At 39.2% G+C, this 21,715-nt stretch overlaps 1 protein-coding gene and 1 non-coding gene across 5 annotated transcripts in view; both read left to right on the forward strand.

Annotated features, from left to right (window-relative positions):
* The first annotated feature begins 221 nt into the window (after positions 1 to 221).
* Uchl5 (ubiquitin C-terminal hydrolase L5) overlaps positions 222 to 21,715 on the forward strand; it is a 35,129-nt gene continuing 13,635 nt past the window's right edge. For all 4 annotated transcript variants that reach the window (XR_002377354.2, XM_021155763.3, XM_021155770.3 and 1 more), the window contains exons 1-3: positions 222 to 438; positions 7,336 to 7,399; positions 9,741 to 9,846. Coding sequence is in view for 3 of the 4 variants with exons in the window: in XM_021155763.3 (XP_021011422.1) it covers positions 363 to 438; positions 7,336 to 7,399; positions 9,741 to 9,846 (246 nt within the window). In the remaining variant the exon portion in view is untranslated. The remainder of the gene's footprint in view (positions 439 to 7,335; positions 7,400 to 9,740; positions 9,847 to 21,715) is intronic.
* LOC115032540 (small nucleolar RNA U109) lies at positions 1,906 to 2,040 on the forward strand. Its single transcript, XR_003838193.1, has one exon. It is a non-coding gene; the product is annotated as a small nucleolar RNA U109 (small nucleolar RNA).

Consider the following 21,715-nt stretch of genomic DNA (forward strand, 5'->3'; position numbering starts at 1 on the left):
CGTCCCGTCTCCAGCCCCGCCCCTCCTATCGCTCCGCCCCAGCTCTGGGGTGCCAAGGGTCCCGGATGTGCCTCCCTCCGGCGCTCCGAGGCCCCGCCCCTTCTCCGGACCGGCGGAGGGCGCTACGGATCCTGAGAGGCAGGAGAGGCGTTTCGACGTCTCCCGGGTGGCTAGAGCGTCCTTCTGTGCTCCGGCGCGCGGCAGGTGACGGCGCCCGGAGGCTGTCGGGAAGTAGGCGGGGTGACGTGGGGTTGACGCTCGGCGGCGGGTTTTGCTGAGGTCTGCGGCCGGTGGCAGCTTGTGCTGCGGGGCTCCGGAGAGCGCGAGGTGGAAGCGGGGCGGTGTGTGTGTGGTCGGGGACCATGTCGAGCAATGCCGGGGAGTGGTGTCTCATGGAAAGCGACCCCGGGGTCTTCACCGAGCTCATTAAAGGATTCGGTGAGCACCAGGGGGACCGTCCTGGGCCGGGGGTTCCGGGAGGAGGCCCGCGTTGGGCCAGGCGGTCACCTGCCGCCACCGACGCCCGGCGTCGGAGAAGTGACTTCAGGGACTGGAGTCGGCGTGTGTGGAATGTAGGGCTTCGGCCGCGTCCTCGGCCCGGGGCGACCGCGTCTCCGCAGTGATCTTGGGAGCCACACCACGAGGGGAAGGAGTCCCTCTGCCTGTGCACTGCTGTGTTCTCCGGACTTGGGACTCGGACACTTGAATTGCCTCGAGCGTCCTCCTTCCTTGTCTCCCTCCCTCATCATCTCCTCCGCGCTTCTCTTGTCCTTTCCGCTGTCCCTTCCCTGCGGAGCCTCCCTGTCTCCAGTGTGGTCAGGTGCATCGCTCAGGCCGTCGGTCCTGCGGAGCAGCCGGTCTAGGGCGTGTGTTTCCCCGGGTGGTGTCTGAGGCTCCAGCCGCCCAGAAACTCGAGATTCTAGTGTCCCAAAAGCAGAACTTTCACCTTTCGTATGTGGGCACCTCTTCCGGACCTCCAAAGATAACCGTCTACGCGGGTCTGCACGCTGCTTCCCGCAATTCTTTTATTCCCTCCTTTTTTGACTTCCTGTGAAGTTGAGTTTTCTTGAGGTAGTGCTTTTGCTCAGAGGCCACATGCTTAGCTCTGAATTTCTCTCTTGACTTTTTTCCTTCCGTACTAGTCAACCAATAGGACAGTTTATCCTTCCTCGTGTTCCCAACGTTTTGAGGGAGTTTTTTTTTTTTTTTCTTCTTCTCTCTTCTCCATTTTCATTTTGATTTTTTCTAAGATAATGTTTTTAACTGTTTTGTTAAAATGTGTACCCAAAATATAGCAAACGTTAATGTAGATTTTGTGTACTGTACCTGGCTGAATATTTCGAGCATTACGTAACATATGTTCAACTGTACTTCGGGCATACAGTTACGGACTTGGAAATTTTAATGTGAATAATCGGAATGCTGGTCTGAAGAACTGAGAGTCAATCTATAGTAACATGTTGGTTTCCGTTTAAGAGTATGTAGAAAGTGTTTTAACTGTGTAGATCACAGAGGAGCTGGGCAAAAGGGGAAGCATGATCTAGTGTGGTTACCTAAAGGTAGCTTATGGAGCAGCCAGCAAAGTAACTAAAATATGGTGTAATGAATAGGCAGGCAGTGTAGAGATCTTAGGTAAAAAGGTAAAGCCATGCCAAATCAGATACCATATTGTATAGATTAGATTGCCTGGCAGTCACTGGGGACTTACTCTGAAAAAGATGTGGAGATCAAACATAATTAAAATTAGTTTGTGATTAACATTGATTGTGCTTACAGTGTCTAGAGTTAAGCTAGAATGAGATGACTCTTTTTGAAAATGGTAAGTTTGTGGGCGATTGGCTTGACATTAAGCCCTGGGGTACAGAGAAAGGAGAGTCAGCAGTTAGGTAGTATTTCAATCTCAGGTTGCATGTGGAAATACCTTCTCCTCATTCTCTTAGGAGCAGGAATGCATCCAGAACATGCTACATTAAAAGAGGAGTTCTCAGGGCTGCCAACCTTACAGTAGAGGTTGGGTAGTAGTATATTTCTCCTACAGAAAGAGAAAAGAAAATTAGCAGGAGTTGACTGACTGTAGGAAAGAAGAGTCAAACATGACCTCAGCTTCTGGCTTGGGTGGATCAATAAAGTATAATTTGAAGAATAGACTTGATAGGAAAGAAAATTAGATCAGTTTTGGACATTACAGAATTTGAAATGTTTACAGGTTAAGTGATAATTTTTACTTTCAAAATCTTTAACTGTCATTTGAAAAGTTGATGTTCAGAGATAGTGGCCCAAGTTTATTTTGAAACTAATGCAGTCTAGGGCTGGTGGCATAGCAAGCCTGCTGACCCAAGCCTGATGGCTCCTGGACCCGTGGAAGAGGGAGCTAACCCTGCCTAAAGCCACCCGCTCAATTGTGGCACATGCACCTTAGTATTCTCTCACTCACATACACAATAAAAAGAAAGACATTAGTGCAGACCAGAAACTAGCTGCTGTTTTCAGTTTCACATGTACAGAAAACTTGGAATTTGAAAATAATTTAAAGTTAGACATTTTAGTAATATAAGTGCATCTGCACATACTGAGTAAAGCAGTCGTCAGTAACGGATTGCTGACTCCTAGTGTAGAAGGATTTTGCACATTAAATGAAGGTAATTTTTTTTAAAATTTTTAATATTTTTTATTACATATTTTCCTCAATTACATTTCCAATGCTATCCCAAAAGTCCCCCATAGCGCCCCCACTTCCCTACCCACCCATTCCCATTCTTTTGGCCCTGGCATTCCCCTATATTGGGGCATATAAAGTTTGCAAGTCCAATGGGCCTCTCTTTCCATTGATGGCCGACTAGGCCATCTTTTGATACATATGCAGCTAGAGACAAGAGCTCCGGGGTACTGGTTAGTTCAAAATGTTGTTCCAACCATAGGGTTGCAGATCCATGAAGGTAATTTATAACATTAGCTGCTTCAAAGGAAAAAATGCTTTATTTTAATTATTTTCATTTTTTCCTTGTCCAGTTCTTATATTTACAATAGGGTTTGGAAGTTTATTTGTCTGAAAGTGAAACATCTGTTTCTATTATGAATACGATTGCAATGTTTTTGAAATGAACTCACTGTGTAACGTAGCCTTCACTGTGTTGACACAGGTGTAGCAAGATACAGATATCTTTGACAGGAGAGAAGTCTGGAGTATTTCTTCATCTGTAATTACTGACTCATGCTTAAAAATGGATGGGAATTAATTGGGTCCTTGAAATTAAGTCACTTATGATCACATCTAAGGTGTATTTTACTTTGTTCTGAGGAAAGAAAGAAGATAAAACTTGGCTTCACACAAGAAATGTAGTCTTGGGAAGTACATACGTATTGTTTATAATTGAATTCCCCAAAGCAGCACTGACTCATTTAAAGGGTATTAGTCTCTAATTGAGGGCTCTCAGTCAAGTTCAAACTGTACAGATCCTTTGAGAGGTTAGCTGTTTGCTCACATCACCACAGCCACATGTACATACAGCCACATGTCATGTATGTACACCATGATCTTTATACCATGGGATAGCTGAGAACAGGGCTGAGGAAAACTTCTGGACTCTTCTTTGTTAGGGGTGCAGAAGCTGGAGTCTTCCCTACTGCTTTTGGTAAACTTGTTGATGGAAAACTTGTTGAGATTCCATCTGTTGGAAGATAGAGACTCTAGCCGTCATTTAAAAAAGCACTAGTAATATTTTAGGAGAACACCAAAGTATATTTCATAGGGAAGGGGTGGTGTTTCCAGGTATATTTTTAAGAAAATTATTATCCTATACGGTTAGGATAATCATCCTGATACTGCTATACTCTTGGTTTGGAATAAGTGAGTTTATTAAGTACACAGCAAGCTAAAGTAAAAGAATACATAGCAAAGGATGAAGTAGACAAAACATCAAATTGTGACTGGGGAGATGGCTCAGTGGATAAGAACATACATGCTTCTAACTGCCTCTAACTCTAGCTCCATGAAATCCTTTGGGTCCCAAGGACACCTGAACTTACATATATGCACACACATAATTTAAATATTAAAAAATAAACACTTAAAAAGAGCATCACCATCGGCTGGAGAGTTGCACTGACTGAACTGTTAAAAGCACTGATTACTCTTGCGTAGGATATGGATTCCATTCCTAGCACCCACATGGTAGCTCACAACTGTCTCCAACTCTAGTCCCCAGAGACCAGTGTTCTATTTTGGCCTCTATAAGCACCAGGTATCCATGTTGTGCACATATATACATGCAGACAAAATACTTATACACGTAATTAAATCTTAAAATCCAAACCAGGCACTTAAACATCTATCAGGTTCTTAATAGATCTAGCAGAAATCCATTGGGGAAATACCTTTGAGATTGTTGGCTGGAGTTCCTCAGAGAGTTTCCGGCAGAGCAGAATGTCCCCTCCAGTGAGCCTTCCAGGTACAGGAACAAATCACGACATGCACAGAACCCAGCAGAAACCGACTGGACAAGTTGAGTGAGGCCAATCTAATGATGCTTTGCTGTCTACCTGTAATTTACTGATTGTTCATTTACTTCGACTTGCTATATATTTAATAAAATCACTCATTCAAAACCAAAGGTATGACTATTGTAAATCATTCTTCAGACCATACAAAACTATTAACTATTTTTGATCAGGCATGGGAGGCTGATGCAGAAGAGTCAGAAGTTCAAGGTCAGTTTCAGTTGATTAGTGAAACTAAGGGGGCAGAGAAGAAAATGAGAATACTTTTGAAATTAGTTTTGGAGTTTTATATAATTCTATAAGAAAGATCCGTAGTATCAGTATGGTATGTTAGTGCATAAATATTTAAAGAATTCTGTCATTTAAATTTTAGAACCTCCTTAGAGTGTTGTGGTTTGGATGACATTAGATGATCATATGGTGGAGGATTTAGTTCAGTTACTCATGAAAATGTTCTCATAAACCAGTGAGTGATCTGTCGAGCCCTGAACTTGTAGAATATATCCTACGTATCTTTCATATATAATTTATGCATCCTGCACTGTCTTTGATTTTACTGTATTGGATCATAGGGCTTCTAAGTGTTACAATCGTTTATGTTTCTGTACATGGCCTACAAAAAGTACTTGATGAATGCTAGTAGTTCATTAACTTTCAAAACTCTTCCCTCAGCTTGTGTGTGTGTGTGTGTAGTATGTATCTATTCATCTTTGTACTGACTAGAGGGAGATAATGTATGTTCAGTTATTCTCCACTTTGGTTTTTGAGATAGGGTCTCTCATTGAGCTTGAGTCTCACCTGTTACCTATGTCAGTTGGCCAATAAGCTCTAGAAAAGAAAAGAAAACAAAAACCCCAAAACCCTGCCTGCCTGCCGCCCCCCTGCCTCCCAAGGGTTAGCGCTATGGAAGCCTGTTTATGTGGGAGCTGGGGATCCAAGTTTAGGCCCTCCTGCTTATGCACACTTTACCACCTGACACTCCTCAACTTTTTATTTAATGATAGGAGAGTCTGCATTAAGTTCTTTGTGCATAGTATTTTCTCCCTTACCACTCTCTATATAACAGGAAAACTTTTCTCAATCTCTCTCTCAATCAACCTCTCTCTTTCTCCTTTAAACAAAACAGATACTGACTGTGATTTGTATGTACACGAGGAAAGCAAAGTTCAGATTTGTTGTCTCCTTTCTCAAAAGTTGAGCTTCAAAGACAGCTAGGCTCATACCCATAAATTTAGCGTTTGAGAGAGTGAAGCAAGAGACATGGGATGATGTGAACTTGAACTTAGTTCTTTTGTGCTCCAGATTGAATCTAGGTATGCTAACCTTAACAGAGAACCATTAAAAGAAAAGGAGAGTAAATGAGGAAAATACCTAATTAAAAAAAACAAAAAAACAAAAAAACACAAAAAACAAAAACAAAAACAAAAAAGAATACTCTATATGACAAGATACTTAAAAAAAAAAAAAAAAAAAAAAAGAAAGAAAAGGAGATCTGAAGGCTTCCTGAGTACCCACTTGAACATCAGGAGTTAGGTTTCCAGACAACTGCAAGCAAATGTAGACTTTAATTAGTAGTAGCTATAGAGAATTCAGACAAGTTAATATCCTGAATATTCTTGTGTTGACATCATATTGTGTAGGTTTTAGAGAAACACTATCCAAAACTGTTTACACACAGAGACACTGGTAGATAGTTATTTTATGTCTTGTAATAATGCTAGCTGCCATCTAGTGGCTTTTAGTGTTAGGCACTATATGTCTTATTTATTCTCTCATTTTTGCCTTCACAGCTGTGTGAGAATAATATAGAGGCAAAATGGTCATATGTAGTAATGGTTGAGCCATGATTGAAATTTAGCAGTTCAAGAAGCTGAATGCTTACTTTGTGAGTACTGTGGTACTTCTAGAATGAAGTTTCTTGGCTGGGGCTAAAACTATTGTTTTAGATAATCCTGGAGGCTCTCAACTACTGTATTTGAATCATCCACCTGTCTTAGCTTTCCTAGTACCTGGAATTATAGATGTATTATCTATCTAGTCAGATAATTTGTCATCTCTTTCTACTAGATGCCAGTGGTAAGTCACCTGAATTGTTCATGCTATTGACTAGAAAAAAGAAAATAAAGGAAAAGAAAGAAAAGGAGGGCTGGAGAGATGGCTCAGCGGTTAAGAGCACTGACAGCTCTTCCAAAGGTCCAGAGTTCAAATCCCAGCAACCACATGGTGGCTTACAACCATCCTTAATGACATCTGACACCCTCTCCTGGTGTGTCTGAAGACAGCTACAATGTACTTACATATAAAAATAAAAAATAAATCTTTAAAAAAAAAGAAAAGGAAAAGGCTATAGATATTGCTGCATATTCCCAGGAGAACAAAATAATCATAATAAGTGTGGTTGGAAAACAATGGTGTAGAAGAGTGTGCTTGGGTTAGGGAAAGGGGTTAGTAGAGAATATACTTGGAATGTATCAAAACTAAAGATTGAAAGTCATTGTTAAGTGCTATTCTTTCATAGAAGAGAAAAGTATAGTGATTTTATTAAAAAGAGTTAAGGACAGAGTAAGAAACAAGGAGCCAAGGATTGAGATACAGACATTACAGGGTTCTATTTGATATAAATAAACTCTTGAATCTTAATACTATGATCTCACACTAAGGCTCTGGGAAACAATAAAGGAAGCAGTGGGCTTGGCTGGGGGTGTTAGCACTTTTACCATTCTAATTTGTCATGTCTTGTTGCCCTAGCATATGCCTTTCTTTTAGTTAGTATTTTATCTCCTGGTAAAGGAGAAAATATGTTTTTTGTTTTCTAAAGAAAATAATTTCTTGTTTCAGGTTGCCGAGGGGCCCAAGTAGAAGAAATATGGAGCTTAGAACCTGAGAGTTTTGAAAAGCTAAAGTAAGTGAAGTTTTAATTGTATTTATCTATGTTTCAGCACACTTTTTAAAAAAAAGATATATTTATTTATTATATGTAAGTACACTGTAGCTGTCTTCAGACACTCCAGAAGAGAGCATCAGATCTCATTACGAATGGTTGTGAGCCACCATGTGGTTGCTGGAAATTGAACTCAGGACCTTTGGAAGAGCAGTCAGTGCTCTTAACTGCTGAGCCATCTCTCCAGCCCTCAGCACACTTTTAAAAGATACTTCAATTTTTCTTTTCATTTTACTTGAATTGCCATAGGGCTGAGTGCATTTAGGTTTTGGTTTTGTTATTGTTTTCAATTCTGTAGAATAAGTATTATCCTGAGTTCATAACCAAGAATCTGCGATTCATGGGTATGTTATATGCAAGAAATTAAAATTATCTACATTTTTATGATTATAAATTCACAACATTCACTTACAGTTCAATAGCATTAAACCCTAAAATGTATTTTATCATTAAAATAATAATAGGCCAGGAAAGCACAGATAGATCATATGCTGTGGTATTGTTTCCTGAGAAGGTTAAAAGTTCAAATTCCAAATGTTGATGCTAGGAAGAATCTTTCACCAGCTTTCTGATAAGAATCGCCTCCCAGAGCTGAAGTGCGAGGTAAGGCTAAGGCAGGAGGAGTGGTAACTCCCGGAAAGTGTTGAATGTGTAGATAGTTCTCAGCCAGGCCAACCTGGAGTGTGGAGTGAGGTTCTGTCTCCACATATAGACAAAAACACATTGACTAACTGCGGATGGAGGCCCAAATGAGTTTCCATTTTGAGAACGTTCATAGCTTTATAATGGGGACAAGAAGAGGCTTTTCAAGGGAAAAATGGCAGCCAGGCCTGATGCCTGATTATTTGTACTCTCAGAGTTTAGAAGGCTGAGGCAAAAGGACTGTCATAAGTTTGAGGCCAAATTAGCTATAAAGCGAGTCTTACATGGGCTACAGAGTGAGATTTTGTCACAAAAAGCCTGTAAAGTAATTAAAGGGGAAATGGGTACTTAAAGTTACTGTACTGTGTTTAGTAGTGAGAAAAAAGTGAGTTTCTCTATTTTCATCTTCTCCATAGAAAGGGCAGTGATTGCAGACAAAATAAGAGACTAATTCTGGCTGAAGAAAGCTGTCAAAATAAGAAATTTAAAATAATGACTTAATGTTTATTCCATTAAGAATGAGTAATTTCATTATGCATAAGATGGCAGTAGTCATGAGGATTATACATAGATTCAATAATTATGCAAAAGTGATTTCCCAGTTATGCAAAAGTGATTTCCTAGCTGGGCGTGATGGCGCACACCTTTAATCCCAGCACTCGGGAGGCAGAGGCAGGCGGATTTCTGAGTTCGAGGCCAGCCTGGTCTACAAAGTGAGTTCCAGGACAGCCAGGGCTATAAAGAGAAACCCTGTCTCAAAAAAAGCCAAAAAAAAAAAAAAGTGATTTCCTAGAGTTAATAATATGTATGCAGTCTGCTGCTTTTATATAAGCACCCTATATACTGGGATTTGATGTGAGCAAATAGCTTCCAGTTTTGATATATACTTTATTTTTGGTTTCCTTTGTTTTAACCCAGAGCCACTAGCTGGGTATGGTGGTGCATGTTTTAATCTTAGCACTCAGGAAGCAGAGGCAGGCAGATCTCTGAGTTCGAGGCCAGCCTGGTCTACAGAATGAGTTCTAGGATGGCCAAGACTAGTTGAGACCCTGTCTCGAAAAACCAAAAAAAATTTCCTGGCCACATGTAGCCCAGGCTGGCCTCAAACTCCAGAGCCCAGGTTGCCCGTACCTCCCAAGTGCTGGGTTTGTAGGCCTGTGCTACCATACTCAGTCATTTTTCTAATTTTTAAGTGAGCTGATAAAAGATAAATGAATTGTTGAATTGTCTACAGACTTGAGAATAAACTTTATATAATTCTGTTATGACTGGGGCTGGTGAGATGGCTCAGTGGGTAAGAGCACCCGACTGCTCTTCCGAAGGTCCAGAGTTCAAATCCCAGCAACCACATGGTGGCTCACAACCATCCACACAAGATCTGGCGCCCTCTTCTGGAGTGTCTGAAGACAGCTACAGTGTACTTATATATAATAAATAAATAAATCTTAAAAAAAAAAAAATTCTGTTATGACTGATTTAGGTTTTAGTGTTCCTAGCTTTTAAGCCAACATTGTAATGACTATAAATGCCTGTCTTAGTTAAATTTCCATATTCACTTAACTTAGCTAATTTGCATTTTCTTTGTTACATAGCTATGACTTAATATATTGATGGTAAGAATCTGGTTTTGGTGTTGCTAATTTAGTTTTTTATTTTGTAGGCCAGTTCATGGGTTAATTTTTCTTTTCAAGTGGCAGCCAGGAGAAGAACCTGCTGGCTCTGTGGTTCAGGATTCCCGACTTGAAACAATATTTTTTGCCAAGCAGGTATGGTCTATAGATTCTAGTTTAGTACTTTCTTTTGTTGTGGGGTCAGTCCCTTTGCACATTAAAATTTATTGCCAGAAACACGTTTTGTGTATATGATTATCTTCTGTTATATAGTGTATAGACAATAAAACTGAGACATTTAAAAAGTGATCAGTTGATTAAAAATGAACAAGTTGATGCAAAATTTAAATTACATGTTAATATAAGTAGGTTGTAGGAAAACTCAGGGTTTCTAGTATAACAAGCAATCACTCCATAACAAAGTAATGTTCTGGCTGGGCATGGTGGCGCATGCCTTTAATCCTAGCACTTGGGAGGTAGAGGCAGGCAAATTTCTGAGTTCTAGGCCAGCCTGGTCTACAGAGTGAGTTCCAGGACAGCCAGGGCTACACAGAAAAACCGTGTCTCGAAAAAACAAACAAAAAAAAAACCCCAAAAAACAAAAAACAAAGAAATGTTCTAAACCTCAAATAACATTTTAAATCAAAACTGTATTTATCAAACCAAAATTAAAGAGTACTTAAAAAAAATCCATTGTTTTAAATCTTCTCAAATGTGTATATTACCTGGTTAATGGCTCCTACAAAGATTGTCTGTTCTGTTTCTCCATTTAGTCTGTCTTTGTTTTGGTTTGCTTTTGGTTGAAGTAAGTTAAGAAAGTCTGTATGTACTTCAGTATGCTTGTAATTAGGAGAGGAGTACAGAAGATTATTTTTAGGTAATTATAATATTCTTAACAGTGTATGGAAATCAGAAAACAAACATGAAACAAAACAGAAATACTAGTTGCATTATGAAATGTGCCATGTGCTCCGTTACATTTCTTTGGATTGTTTTATCCTTTGTTGTTTTGATTCTGCATGATTGGGTAGCAACTTCAGTTATAGAAAACTCACTGTTGATCATCATTCAGACACTGATGAACTTGATTGAACTGAGGATTGTAGCATCTTTCCATACATATGCAGCTAGAGACAAGAGCTCCGGGGTACTGGTTAGTTCATCATGTTGTTCCAACTATAGGGTTGCAGATCCCTTTAGCTCCTTGGGTACTTTCTCTAGCTTCTCCATTGGGAGCACTGTGATACATCCAATAGCTGACTGTGAACATCCACTCCTGTGTTTGCTAGGCCCCGGCATAGTCTCACAAGAGACAGCTATATCTGGGTCCTTTCAGCAAAATCTTGCTAGTGTATGCAATGGTGTCAGCGTTTGGAAGCTGATTATGGGATGGATCCCTGGATATGGCAGTCTTTAGATGGTCCTTCCTTTCGTCACAGCTCCAAACTTTGTCTCTGTAACTCCTTCCATGGGTGTTTTGTTCCCACTTGTAAGAAGGGGCACAGTGTCCACACTTTGGTCTTCATTCTTCTTGAGTTTCATGCGTTTAGCAAATTGTATCTTATATCTTGTGTATCCTAAGTTTTGGGCTAATATCCACTTATCAGTGAATACATATTGTGTGAGTTCCTTTGTGATTGTGTTACCTCACTCAAGATGATGCCCTCCAGGTCCATCCATTTGGCTAGCAATTTCATAAATTCATTCTTTTTAATAGCTGAGTAGTACTCCATTGTGTAAATGTACCATATTTTCTGTATCCATTCCTCTGTTGAGGGGCATCTGGGTTCGTTCCAGCTTCTGGCTATTATAAATAAGGCTGTTATGAACATAGTGGAGCATGTGTCCTTCTTACCGGTTGGGACATCTTCTGGATATATGCCCAGGAGAGGTATTGCTGGATCCTCCGGTAGTACTATGTCCAATTTTCTGAGGAACCGCCAGACTGATTTCCAGAGTGGTTGTACAAGCTTGCAATCCCACCAACAATGGAGGAGTGTTCCTCTTTCTCCACATCCTCGCCAGCATCTGCTATCACCTGAATTTTTGATCTTAGCCATTCTGACTGGTGTGAGGTGGAATCTCAGGGTTGTTTTGATTTGCATTTCCCTGATGATTAAGGATGTTGAACATTTTTTCAGGTGCTTCTCTGCCATTCAGTATTCCTCAGGTGAGAATTCTTTGTTCAGTTCTGAGCCCCATTTTTTAATGGGGTTATTTGATTTTCTGGAGTCCACCTTCTTGAGTTCTTTATATATATTGGATATTAGTCCCTTATCTGATTTAGGATAGGTAAAGATCCTTTCCCAATCTGTTGGTGGTCTTTTTGTCTTATTGATGGTGTCTTTTGCCTTGCAGAAGCTTTGCAGTTTCATGAGGTCCCACTTGTCAATTCTCGATCTTACAGCACAAGCCATTGGTGTTCTATTCAAGAATTTTTCCCCTGTGCCCATATCTTCAAGGCTTTTCCCCACTTTCTCCTCTATAAGTTTCAGTGTCTCTGGTTTTATGTGAAGTTCCTTGATCCACTTAGATTTGACCTTACTACAAGGAGATAGGAATGGATCAATTTGCATTCTTCTACATGATAACAACCAGTTGTGCCAGCACCATTTGTTGAAAATGCTGTCTTTCTTCCACTGGATGTTTTTAGCTCCCTTGTCGAAGATCAAGTGACCATAGGTGTGTGGCTTCATTTCTGGGTCTTCAATTCTATTCCATTGTTCTACTTGTCTGTCACTATACCAGTACCATGCAGTTTTTATCACAATTGCTCTGTAGTAAAGCTTTAGGTCAGGCATGGTGATTCCACCAGAGGTTCTTTTATCCTTGAGAAGAGTTTTTGCTATCCTAGGTTTTTTGTTATTCCAGATGAATTTGCAGATTGCACTTTCTAATTCGTTGAAGAATTGAGTTGGAATTTTGATGGGGATTGCATTGAATCTGTAGATTGCTTTTGGCAAGATAGCCATTTTTAAAATGTTGATCCTGCCAATCCATGAGCATCTTTCCATCTTCTGAGATCTATAATTTCTTTCTTCAGAGACTTGAAGTTTTTATTATACAGATCTTTCACTTCCTTAGTTAGAGTCACACCAAGATATTTTATATTATTTGTGACTATTGAGAAGGGTGTTGTTTCCCTAATTTCTTTCTCAGCCTGTTTATTCTTTGTGTAGAGAAAGGCCATTGACTTGTTTGAGTTAATTTTATATCCAGCTACTTCACCGAAGCTGTTTATCGGGTTTAGGAGTTCTCTGGTGGAATTTTTTGGGCCACTTATATATACTATTATATCATCTGCAAAAAGTGATATTTTGACTTCATCTTTTCCAATTTGTATCCCTTTGATCTTCTTTTGTTGTCGAATTGCTCTGGCTAGGACTTCAAATACAATGTTGAATAGGTATGGAGTGAGTGGACAGCCTTGTCTAGTCCCTGATTTTAGTGGGATTGCTTCAAGCTTCTCACCATTTACTTTGATGTTGGCTACTGGTTTGCTGTAGATTGCTTTTATCATGTTTAGGTATGGGCCTTGAATTCCTGATCTTTCCAAGACTTTTATCATGAATGGGTGTTGGATCTTGTCAAATGCTTTTTCCACATCTAACGAGATGACCATATGGTTTTTGTCTTTGAGTTTGTTTATATACTGGATTACGTTGATGGATTTCCGTATATTGAACCATCCTTGCATCCCTGGGATGAAACCTACTTGTTCATGATGGATGATTGTTTTGATGTGTTCTTGGATTCGGTTAGCAAGAACTTTATTGAGGATTTTTGCATCAATATTCATAAGGGATATTGGTCTGAAGTTTTCTATCTTTGTTGGGTCTTTTTGTGGTTTAGGTATCAGAGTAATTGTGGCTTCATAGAATGAGTTGGGTAGAGTACCTTCTGTTTCTATTTTGTGGAATAGTTTGTGAAGTACTGGGATTAGATCTTCTTTGAAGGTCTGATAGAACTCTGCACTAAACCCATCTGGTCCTGGGCTTTTTTTGGTTGGGAAACTATTAATGACTGCTTCTATTTCTTTGGGGGATATAGGGCTGTTTAGATCATTAACCTGATCTTGATTCAACTTTGGTACCTGGTATCTGTCTAGAAACTTGTCCATTTCATCCAGGTTCTCCAGTTTTGTTGAGTATAGCCTTTGGTAGAAGGATCTGATGGTGTTTTGGATGTCTTCAGGATCTGTTGTTATGTCTCCTTTTTCATTTCTGATTTTGTTAATTAGAATGCTTTCCCTGTGCCCTCTAGTGAGTCTGGCTAAGGGTTTATCTATCTTGTTGATTTTCTCAAAGAATCAACTCCTTGATTGGTTTATTCTTTGAATAGTTCTCCTTGTTTCCACTTGGTTGATTTTGCCCCTGAGTTTGATTATTTCCTGCCGTCTACTCCTCTTGGGTGAATTTGCTTCCTTTTGTTCTAGAGCTTTTAGGTGTGTTGTCAAGCTGCTAATGTGTGCTCTCTCTAGTTTCTTTTTGGAGGCACTCAGAGCTATGAGTTTTCCTCTTAGAAATGCTTTCATTGCGTCCCATAAGTTTGGGTATGTTGTGGCTTCATTTTCATTGAACTCTAAAAAGTCCTTAATTTCTTCCTTTATTCCTTCCTTGACCAAGGTATCATTGAGAAGAGTGTTGTTCAGTTTCCACGTGAAGGTTGGCTTTCTGTTATTTATTTTATTATTGAAGATCAGCCTTAGTCCATGGTGATCTGATAGGATGCATGGGACAATTTCAATATTTTTGTATCTGTTGAGTCCTGTTTTGTGACCAATTATGTGGTCAATTTTGGAGAAGGTACCATGAGGTGCTGAGAAGAAGTATATCCTTTTGTTTTAGGATAGAATGTTCTGTAGATATCTGCCAGATCCATTTGATTCATAACTTCTGTTAGTTTCACTGTGTCCCTGTTTAGTTTTTGTTTCCATGATCTGTCCATTGGTGAAAGTGGTGTGTTGAAGTCTCTCACTATTATTGTATGAGGTGCAATATGTGCTTTGAGCTTTACTAAAGTTTCTTTAATGAATGTGGCTGCCTTTGTATTTGGAGCATAGATATTCAGAATTGATAGTTCCTCTTGGAGGATTTTACCTTTGATGAGTATGAAGTGCCCCTCCCTGTCTTTTTTGATGACTTTGGGTTGGAAGTCAATCTTATCAGATATTAGAATGGCTACTCCAGCTTTTTTCTCCCTACCATTTGCTTGGAAAATTGTTTTCCAGCCTTTCATTCTGAGGTATGTCTATCTTTTTCTCTGAGATGAGTTTCCTGTAAGCAGCAAAATGTTGGGTCTTGTTTGTGTAGCCAGTTTGTTAGTCTATGTCTTTTTATTGGGGAGTTGAGTCCATTGATATTAAGAGATATTAAGGAAAAGTAATTGTTCCTTCCTGTTATTTTTCTTTTTAAAGTTGGCATTCTGTTCTTGTGGCATTCTGTTCCTGTTATTTTTCTTTTTAAAGTTGGCATTCTGTTCTTCTTTTAGGTTTGTTGAGGGATTACCTTCTTGTTTTTTCTAGGGTGTGGTTCCCGTCCTTGTTTTGGTTTTTTTCTGTTATTATCCTTTGAAGGGCTGGATTCGTGGAAAGATAATGTGTGAATTTGGTTTTGTAGTGGAATACTTTGGTTTCTCTATTTATGGTAATTTAGAGTTTGGCTGGGTATAGTAGCCTGGGCTGGAATTTGTGTTCTTTTAGTGTCTGTATAACATCTGTCCAGGATCTTCTGGCTTTCATAGTCTCTGGTCAAAAATCTGGTGTAATTCTGATAGGCTTGCCTTTATATGTTACTTGGCCGTTTTCTCTTACTGCTTTTAGTATTCTATCTTTATTTAGTGCATTTGTTGTTCTGATTATTATGTGTCAGGAGGTATTTCTTTTCTGGTCCAGTCTATTTGGAGTTCTGTAGGCTTCTTGTATGTTCATGGGCCTCTCTTTCTTTAGATTTGGGAAGTTTTCTTCTATAATTTTGTTGAAGATGTTTGCTGGTCCTTTGAGTTGAAAATCTTCAGTCTCATCCACTCCTATTATCTGTAGGTTTGGTCTTCTCATTGTGTCCTGGATTTATTGGATGTGTTGAGTTAGGATCTTTTTGCATTTTCCATTTTCTTTGATTGTTGTGCCGATGTTCTCTATGGAATCTTCTGCACCTGATATTCTCTCGTCCATCTCTTGTATTCTGTTGCTGATGCTCGTATCTATGGTTCCAGATTTCTTTCCTAGGGTTTCTATCTCCAGTGTTGCCTCATTTTGGGTTTTCTTTATTGTGTCTACTTCCCTTTTTAGGTCTAGTATGGTTTTGTTCATTTCCATCACCTGTTTGGATGTGTTTTCCTGTTTTTCTTTAAGGACTTCTACCTGTTTGATTGTGTTATCCTGTTTTTCTTTAAGGACTTGTAACTCTTTTGCAATGTTCTCCTGTAATTCTTTAAGTGAGTTATTAAAGTCCTTCTTGATGTCCTCTACCATCATCATGAGATATGCTTTTAAGTCCAGGTCTAGCTTTTCGGGTGTGTTGGGGTGCCCTGGACTGGGCGAAGTGGGAGTGCTGGGTTCTGATGATGGTGAGTGGTCTTGGTTTCTGTTAGTAAGATTCTTACGTTTTCCTTTCGCCATCCGGTAATCTCTGGAGTTAGTTGTTATAGTTGTCTCTGTTTAGAGATTATTCTTCTGGTGATTCTGATTACCGTCTATCAGCAGACCTCGGAGACAGGGTCTCTCCTCTGAGTTTCAGTGGTTAGAACACTCTCTGCTGGCAAGCTCTCCTCTTACAGGGAAGGTGTGCAGATATCCGGTGTTTGGACTTCCTCCTGGCCGAAGAAGAAAGCCCAAAACAGGACCTTTCCCAGATGCTGTGTTGCTTTGACAGGTCACAGAAGCTGTCAGCTTCTGTGGTGCACACTCTCACCTGTGCAGACTAAGTTCCTAAGTTCGATGGAGTCCCGGAACCAAGATGGTGCTCCCTGTTCCTGAGGCAGAGGGCTCCCGTGCCGGGCGGACTCCTGTCCTCCCTGGCTGGGAGAGTGGCCGGATGTTTGCGCTAGCCACTTTTAATATTTCGACTCATCTAGGCAATAAGTAGACTATGTATCTGTTACACAAATTGTAAGCTTTTAAAAGATATGATATTGAAACCGAAAGAGTGTTTCAGAGATGGCCACTATTAAATTGTTGTATTTTTCTTTGTGTTTTTGTATGTGTGTGCTTTTCTATGTCTGTATTTGTTGTTTTTTCCACATTAGCTTGTAAATCTGAGAGTTGGGAATTTTGCTTTGAAATATAGTACATGGCATGTAGTATGCATTCAGTAAATGGAGACTGAACTGCTTGTATCTAAGGCTATCATGATTAAAGAACTTGAGCCCACTACCATCCAGTCATTAAGATTAAGATGTGTGGTTTAATCAAGCTTAACTATGTTTTTGTTGTTACAGCAGTAGGCTTTATTGTTGGTGTGAACTTTGGGGAGAGGAAGGGAGCCCCTGTGTAGTATAGACTGCTCTGGAACTTGCTGTTCTGTCTCAGTTTCCCAGCTGTTGGGATTACAGACATGTGCCAGAGGCCTTGCTATTGGTAAGGTTTAAAAGACAGTTTGATGGAAGAGAGATGTTACTGGGGTAAAACCTTATAATTTCTGGTGTCCTTTGATTATTTTCTTAGTTATTCATTACATTTTCTCTTTCTTTTTAAATTTTTTTTTTGAGGTTAGAAAAAATGATGTGTTTTGCATGCCTTTGCAATACACGCATGCATTGCCTGCAGAGGCCAGAAGAGGGCAGTGGATCCCCTGGAACTGCAGTGGTTCCAATTAGTTGCTAATTATCTTGTGAGTTCTGGGAACCAAACCCAGATCCCCAGGAAGAGCAGCTAATGCTCTTCTGTTCCTGAGCCATCTGTCCAGACCCATCCCAGCCCCCAGGGGTTACATTTCTATCTTACTGTAATTTAATAGTTTATTTGTATTGTACTATTATTATACTACTCTTAAGGTGTCAAATTAATTACTTCCCCATAATTTTTTATTGTGTATTTCAGGTCAATTTCACTTTAAAATTTACTAATTTGCTAATCTTATATTTCATGTGAGCCTGTTAAGAGAATTATTACATAAATACATCATCCTTGATATTATGTTTTAAGGACTTAGCGTTCAGGAAAGAGTGTGTAGACTTTAGGAGTATTTTCAGGATCTAAATCCATTTGAGCTAGGTGTGATCATACCTTAAAGGCTGATTACAGTAATGCTTTTCTACAAAACATGCCATGTTACTGACAGTGAAGACATGGTCTATTAACTTCCTTTCTGTTTGTCTGACTCCATCCTTTCTGCCTTTCAGGAGAGAGGCGATTGAGTAGTAGAAAGACACATGGACTTCACCAAAGGGTGTTACACTTACCAGCTTTGGTTTACTAGAGCTGGTATATAATTCAAAATCAATTAAGGAAAGGGTTGTGTGAAGCAAAATCCAGAAAAGTTCCATGGGTGGAACTTCCAGTTGTCTTCTGCCAGTGGGATCACGATGGTACTGACTTTTCACACAATGCTTTTTGACAGTATGCATGGTATTGTCTTACAGGGAAATTTGAACTAATTTGTAGAGGTGACGGTTTTCATAGATCTGATTCATGTAGGTTACCATAGTCTTCTGCCCCACAGAAGGCAGCTGCTAAAGCTGACCCAAAGAGCCCACTCTAAGGCACATTATTAGAATACGAGTATGGCACAAACCCCCCTAGAAAGACATCTTTCCCAGGCATCACTTTTCAAGACCCCCTAGGTAGAAATGGACTAAGGAGTCAAACGTTTGATGGTGAAGTAATTTGCTAAACAAGTCTGAGTAAGTTGCAAGTAGTTTAGCTGAAACTGTAGGTTAAGTAGGTATTAACTAAAGGAAAAGGCTGAGGGTTATTCTAGATTAATTGCAGCTTCATGGTAAAAGGAATTGTGACTAGTAGAATATTCTACAAGAAAGAAGGCCAACTATGGAGAAGAGTAGGGAGATTGTCATGGAATTTGAAGTTGAGTAGGCAGCATATTAGAACCAGGTTAGGTTAGCTACAGGTTTAGAGAAATAGTGGTCTTACAGTAAGTATTTTCTCTCTCTCTCTCTCTCTCTCTCTCTCTCTCTCTCTTCCTTTCTCTTTCTTTTTTTGTAATTTCTACAAAGTATCCAGGTTATAGGCAACAGTTTTGTTCCTTTCTGTCTGTCTCCTATTTGAGAGGTTTCTTCATGGTCCAAAACTGTTGCCAGAGCTTCAATTATTCTATCATAATTGCAGATGTCAGACACTCTGAAGTGGGCAGCACATTCTGTTGCTTTTATGGACATTTATATAAGTTGTCAGTGGCATATGCTTACTTTAAAACATACAAAAACCCTAAAAAACTTCATAACCTGAGTTAGCAAAGATAGTTAGGAAGTTTGTTAGGAAGGTTGTTTTTATTCCAGGTGGCCACAGATCAGGCCAAAATTTGGGCATTTCATTTAGATAAAAAGAAAATAAGTAGATACTGGAGAACAACTGTCAGATTATAACTGGAGGAAAGGCACAGACCACACAGTGTATTTTAGCTGATTGAGACTTTCTTTTAGTTAGTTCAGCAACAGTGATGCATTTTAGAATTATATAGTGGTGAAAAAAAGTTTCTCAGGGTTTTCAAATTCCTGTTTTGTTATTCTTTGAGCGTCAGGGAAAATCAATCAGTATTCCTAGGAACTTCTAAAAATCTTAACTGTGTTATTTTAGACACTCACTGCTTGAGAGTTTTACACAAGCATACAATGTGCACCTGTTTCCCTCAATTCACTTCCTTCTTTTGTCTCATTCTACAACCGCTTTCTGTGCCAGTGTCATGTACTCTGCTTTTAAGCCCACTGAGTTTACTCACCTATATGTGCAAGAGGACAGGACCATCTGGTAGAGCATGGGTATTCTGTAAAGGACCACATTTCTAAAAAAAAAAAAAAAACCCAACTCCTCTCCTCAACAGCCATCAATTGCAGTAGTTCCTCAGATATGTGTAGGACTTCATGAACCCCTCCCCATCCATGCTGGGATGCTGGATGGCTCCATCTGCCCAGGTCTTAATCATTTAGCCATAGCAACTGAGTTCATATGTGCAGCAATTTATGTGATTAAGATTCTTTTCTTCTCTGTATTCTATGAGTAATAGTAAGTTATCAAAATGTTTTTCAAGATGGATGGTGATTAGATTTTCATTTAGAAAATTACCTTGGTTATACTGTAAGAATGCATTTTAAACATGGTACAGACTATAAGCATAGATACTTGTGTGAGAGGAAGCAAGACTGAAAGTAGCGGTGGATGTAGATTTGAATAGAGTTAGCACCTTTAGTGTGTAATAGATAGGTAAACTTGTGAAAATGGAGGAGGAAGACATTGATGATGCCTATGTTTTTCTTAATTTGCTGAAGGTACATGGAATGGAGTTTTAATTATTCTTGATTTATAACAAATTTATGATTGGCTCTGTTATGGTTTTCTTTTATTTAACTAGTTGAGTTCTAGATTTCTTATTTGCATATTTACATAAAAGTGGGCTTAATAGTCTCCCTTTAGTATTCAACACTTTTGTTAGCGTTAGGATAATAACCTAGTCAATCTTGTTTTTATTTTCTATCCTCTCCAATCCTTTCTTTAATCTCAACCGAATCCTTCTCAGTTTTTAAATTTTTTTTTTTTTTTTTTTTTTTTTTGAGACAGGGTTTCTCTGTGTAGCCCTGGCTATCCTGGAACTCACTCTGTAGACCAGGCTGACCTCGAACTCAGAAATCCACCTGCCTCTGCCTCCTAAGTGCTGGGATTAAAGGCGTGTGCCACCACGCCCAGCTTCTCAGTTTTTATTATTTAGTTTCTCTATGAAAAATATGTTAGAAAAATTTTTAAGATCATTGATTTATAAATTAGTAAATGACCCCTATGGCTGCAACCACATTAATACAACCAAAAGTGCTCTTTAGTTCTTAATTATATCATTGCAATTTGTTCCTTTATATAAACTCTTTACATATCTTTCTAGATATTCATTCTATTTGCTTTATTGTCTGCCCAAATTTTCAAAGCTATAAAAATTTTGTATTTGGAAAAGATATAATATATGTCAGTTAAAATTATCTTCTATATTAGTTTGGTTTCCTGTCGTTCATGTATCTTTGTGATTTCTCACAAGTTTCTTCATGAGCAACATTCTTATCAGTACTAAGTTTAATTCTGTATTTTTGAGATAGGGTCTCATGATGTTGAACACTAAAGCTTAAGGAACCCTCTCTCTCTGTATGTGTGTATGTTACATGTATGTAAATCTGTAGGCATATATCCCACATATATACATACAGAGGCCAAAGCAGAATATCAGTTATCTTTCTGTAATTCTCTCTGCCTTACTGCCTGCAGACAAGGTCTTTGAATCTGAAACTCACCTTTTTAGCCAGGCTAAACTTTACCCAGTGAACTTTTGGGATCTGCTGCCCATCTATGCCCCTCATACAGTATTGACAGGCATGTGTAGTTTTTACATGGATTCTTGTTATTTTGATCCTAGTCCTTGTGTGTGTATGTGTGTGTGTGTGTGTGTGTGTGTGTGTGTGGTGTGTACATAATGAACATCTCCTCATATCTTTGAACAGTATTATTTTCTTTGTAGAAGCCACATTTTACCTCATTTATGATTGGGGCTGGGTGCGTATTTTGTGTTTTTGTTTTTGTTTGTTTTTAGACAGAATCTTATTGGGGGGCCCTGTCTGGCATTGAACTTGCTGTATAAACCAGGCCTGCCTTGAACTCACAGAGCTTTTCCTTCCTTTTCTTTATTTTATACGTAATTATGTATAAGTGTGTATATTTGTAAACATGAGTCCAGAAGCCAGGGGCATTTAATCCCCTGGAGCTGGAATTAGCTATAGTTGTGATTTGTCTGATTTGGTCTCTTTGAACCAAATTCAGGTCCTCTGGAAGAGCAGCAACATGAACATTTCTCCAGCCTCCTTTTCTGTTTTTCAG

This window comes from Mus caroli, unplaced genomic scaffold (genome assembly GCF_978045245.1).
Source record: "Mus caroli unplaced genomic scaffold, Mus_caroli_1 scaffold_1, whole genome shotgun sequence".
Classification (NCBI taxonomy): domain Eukaryota; kingdom Metazoa; phylum Chordata; class Mammalia; order Rodentia; family Muridae; genus Mus; species Mus caroli.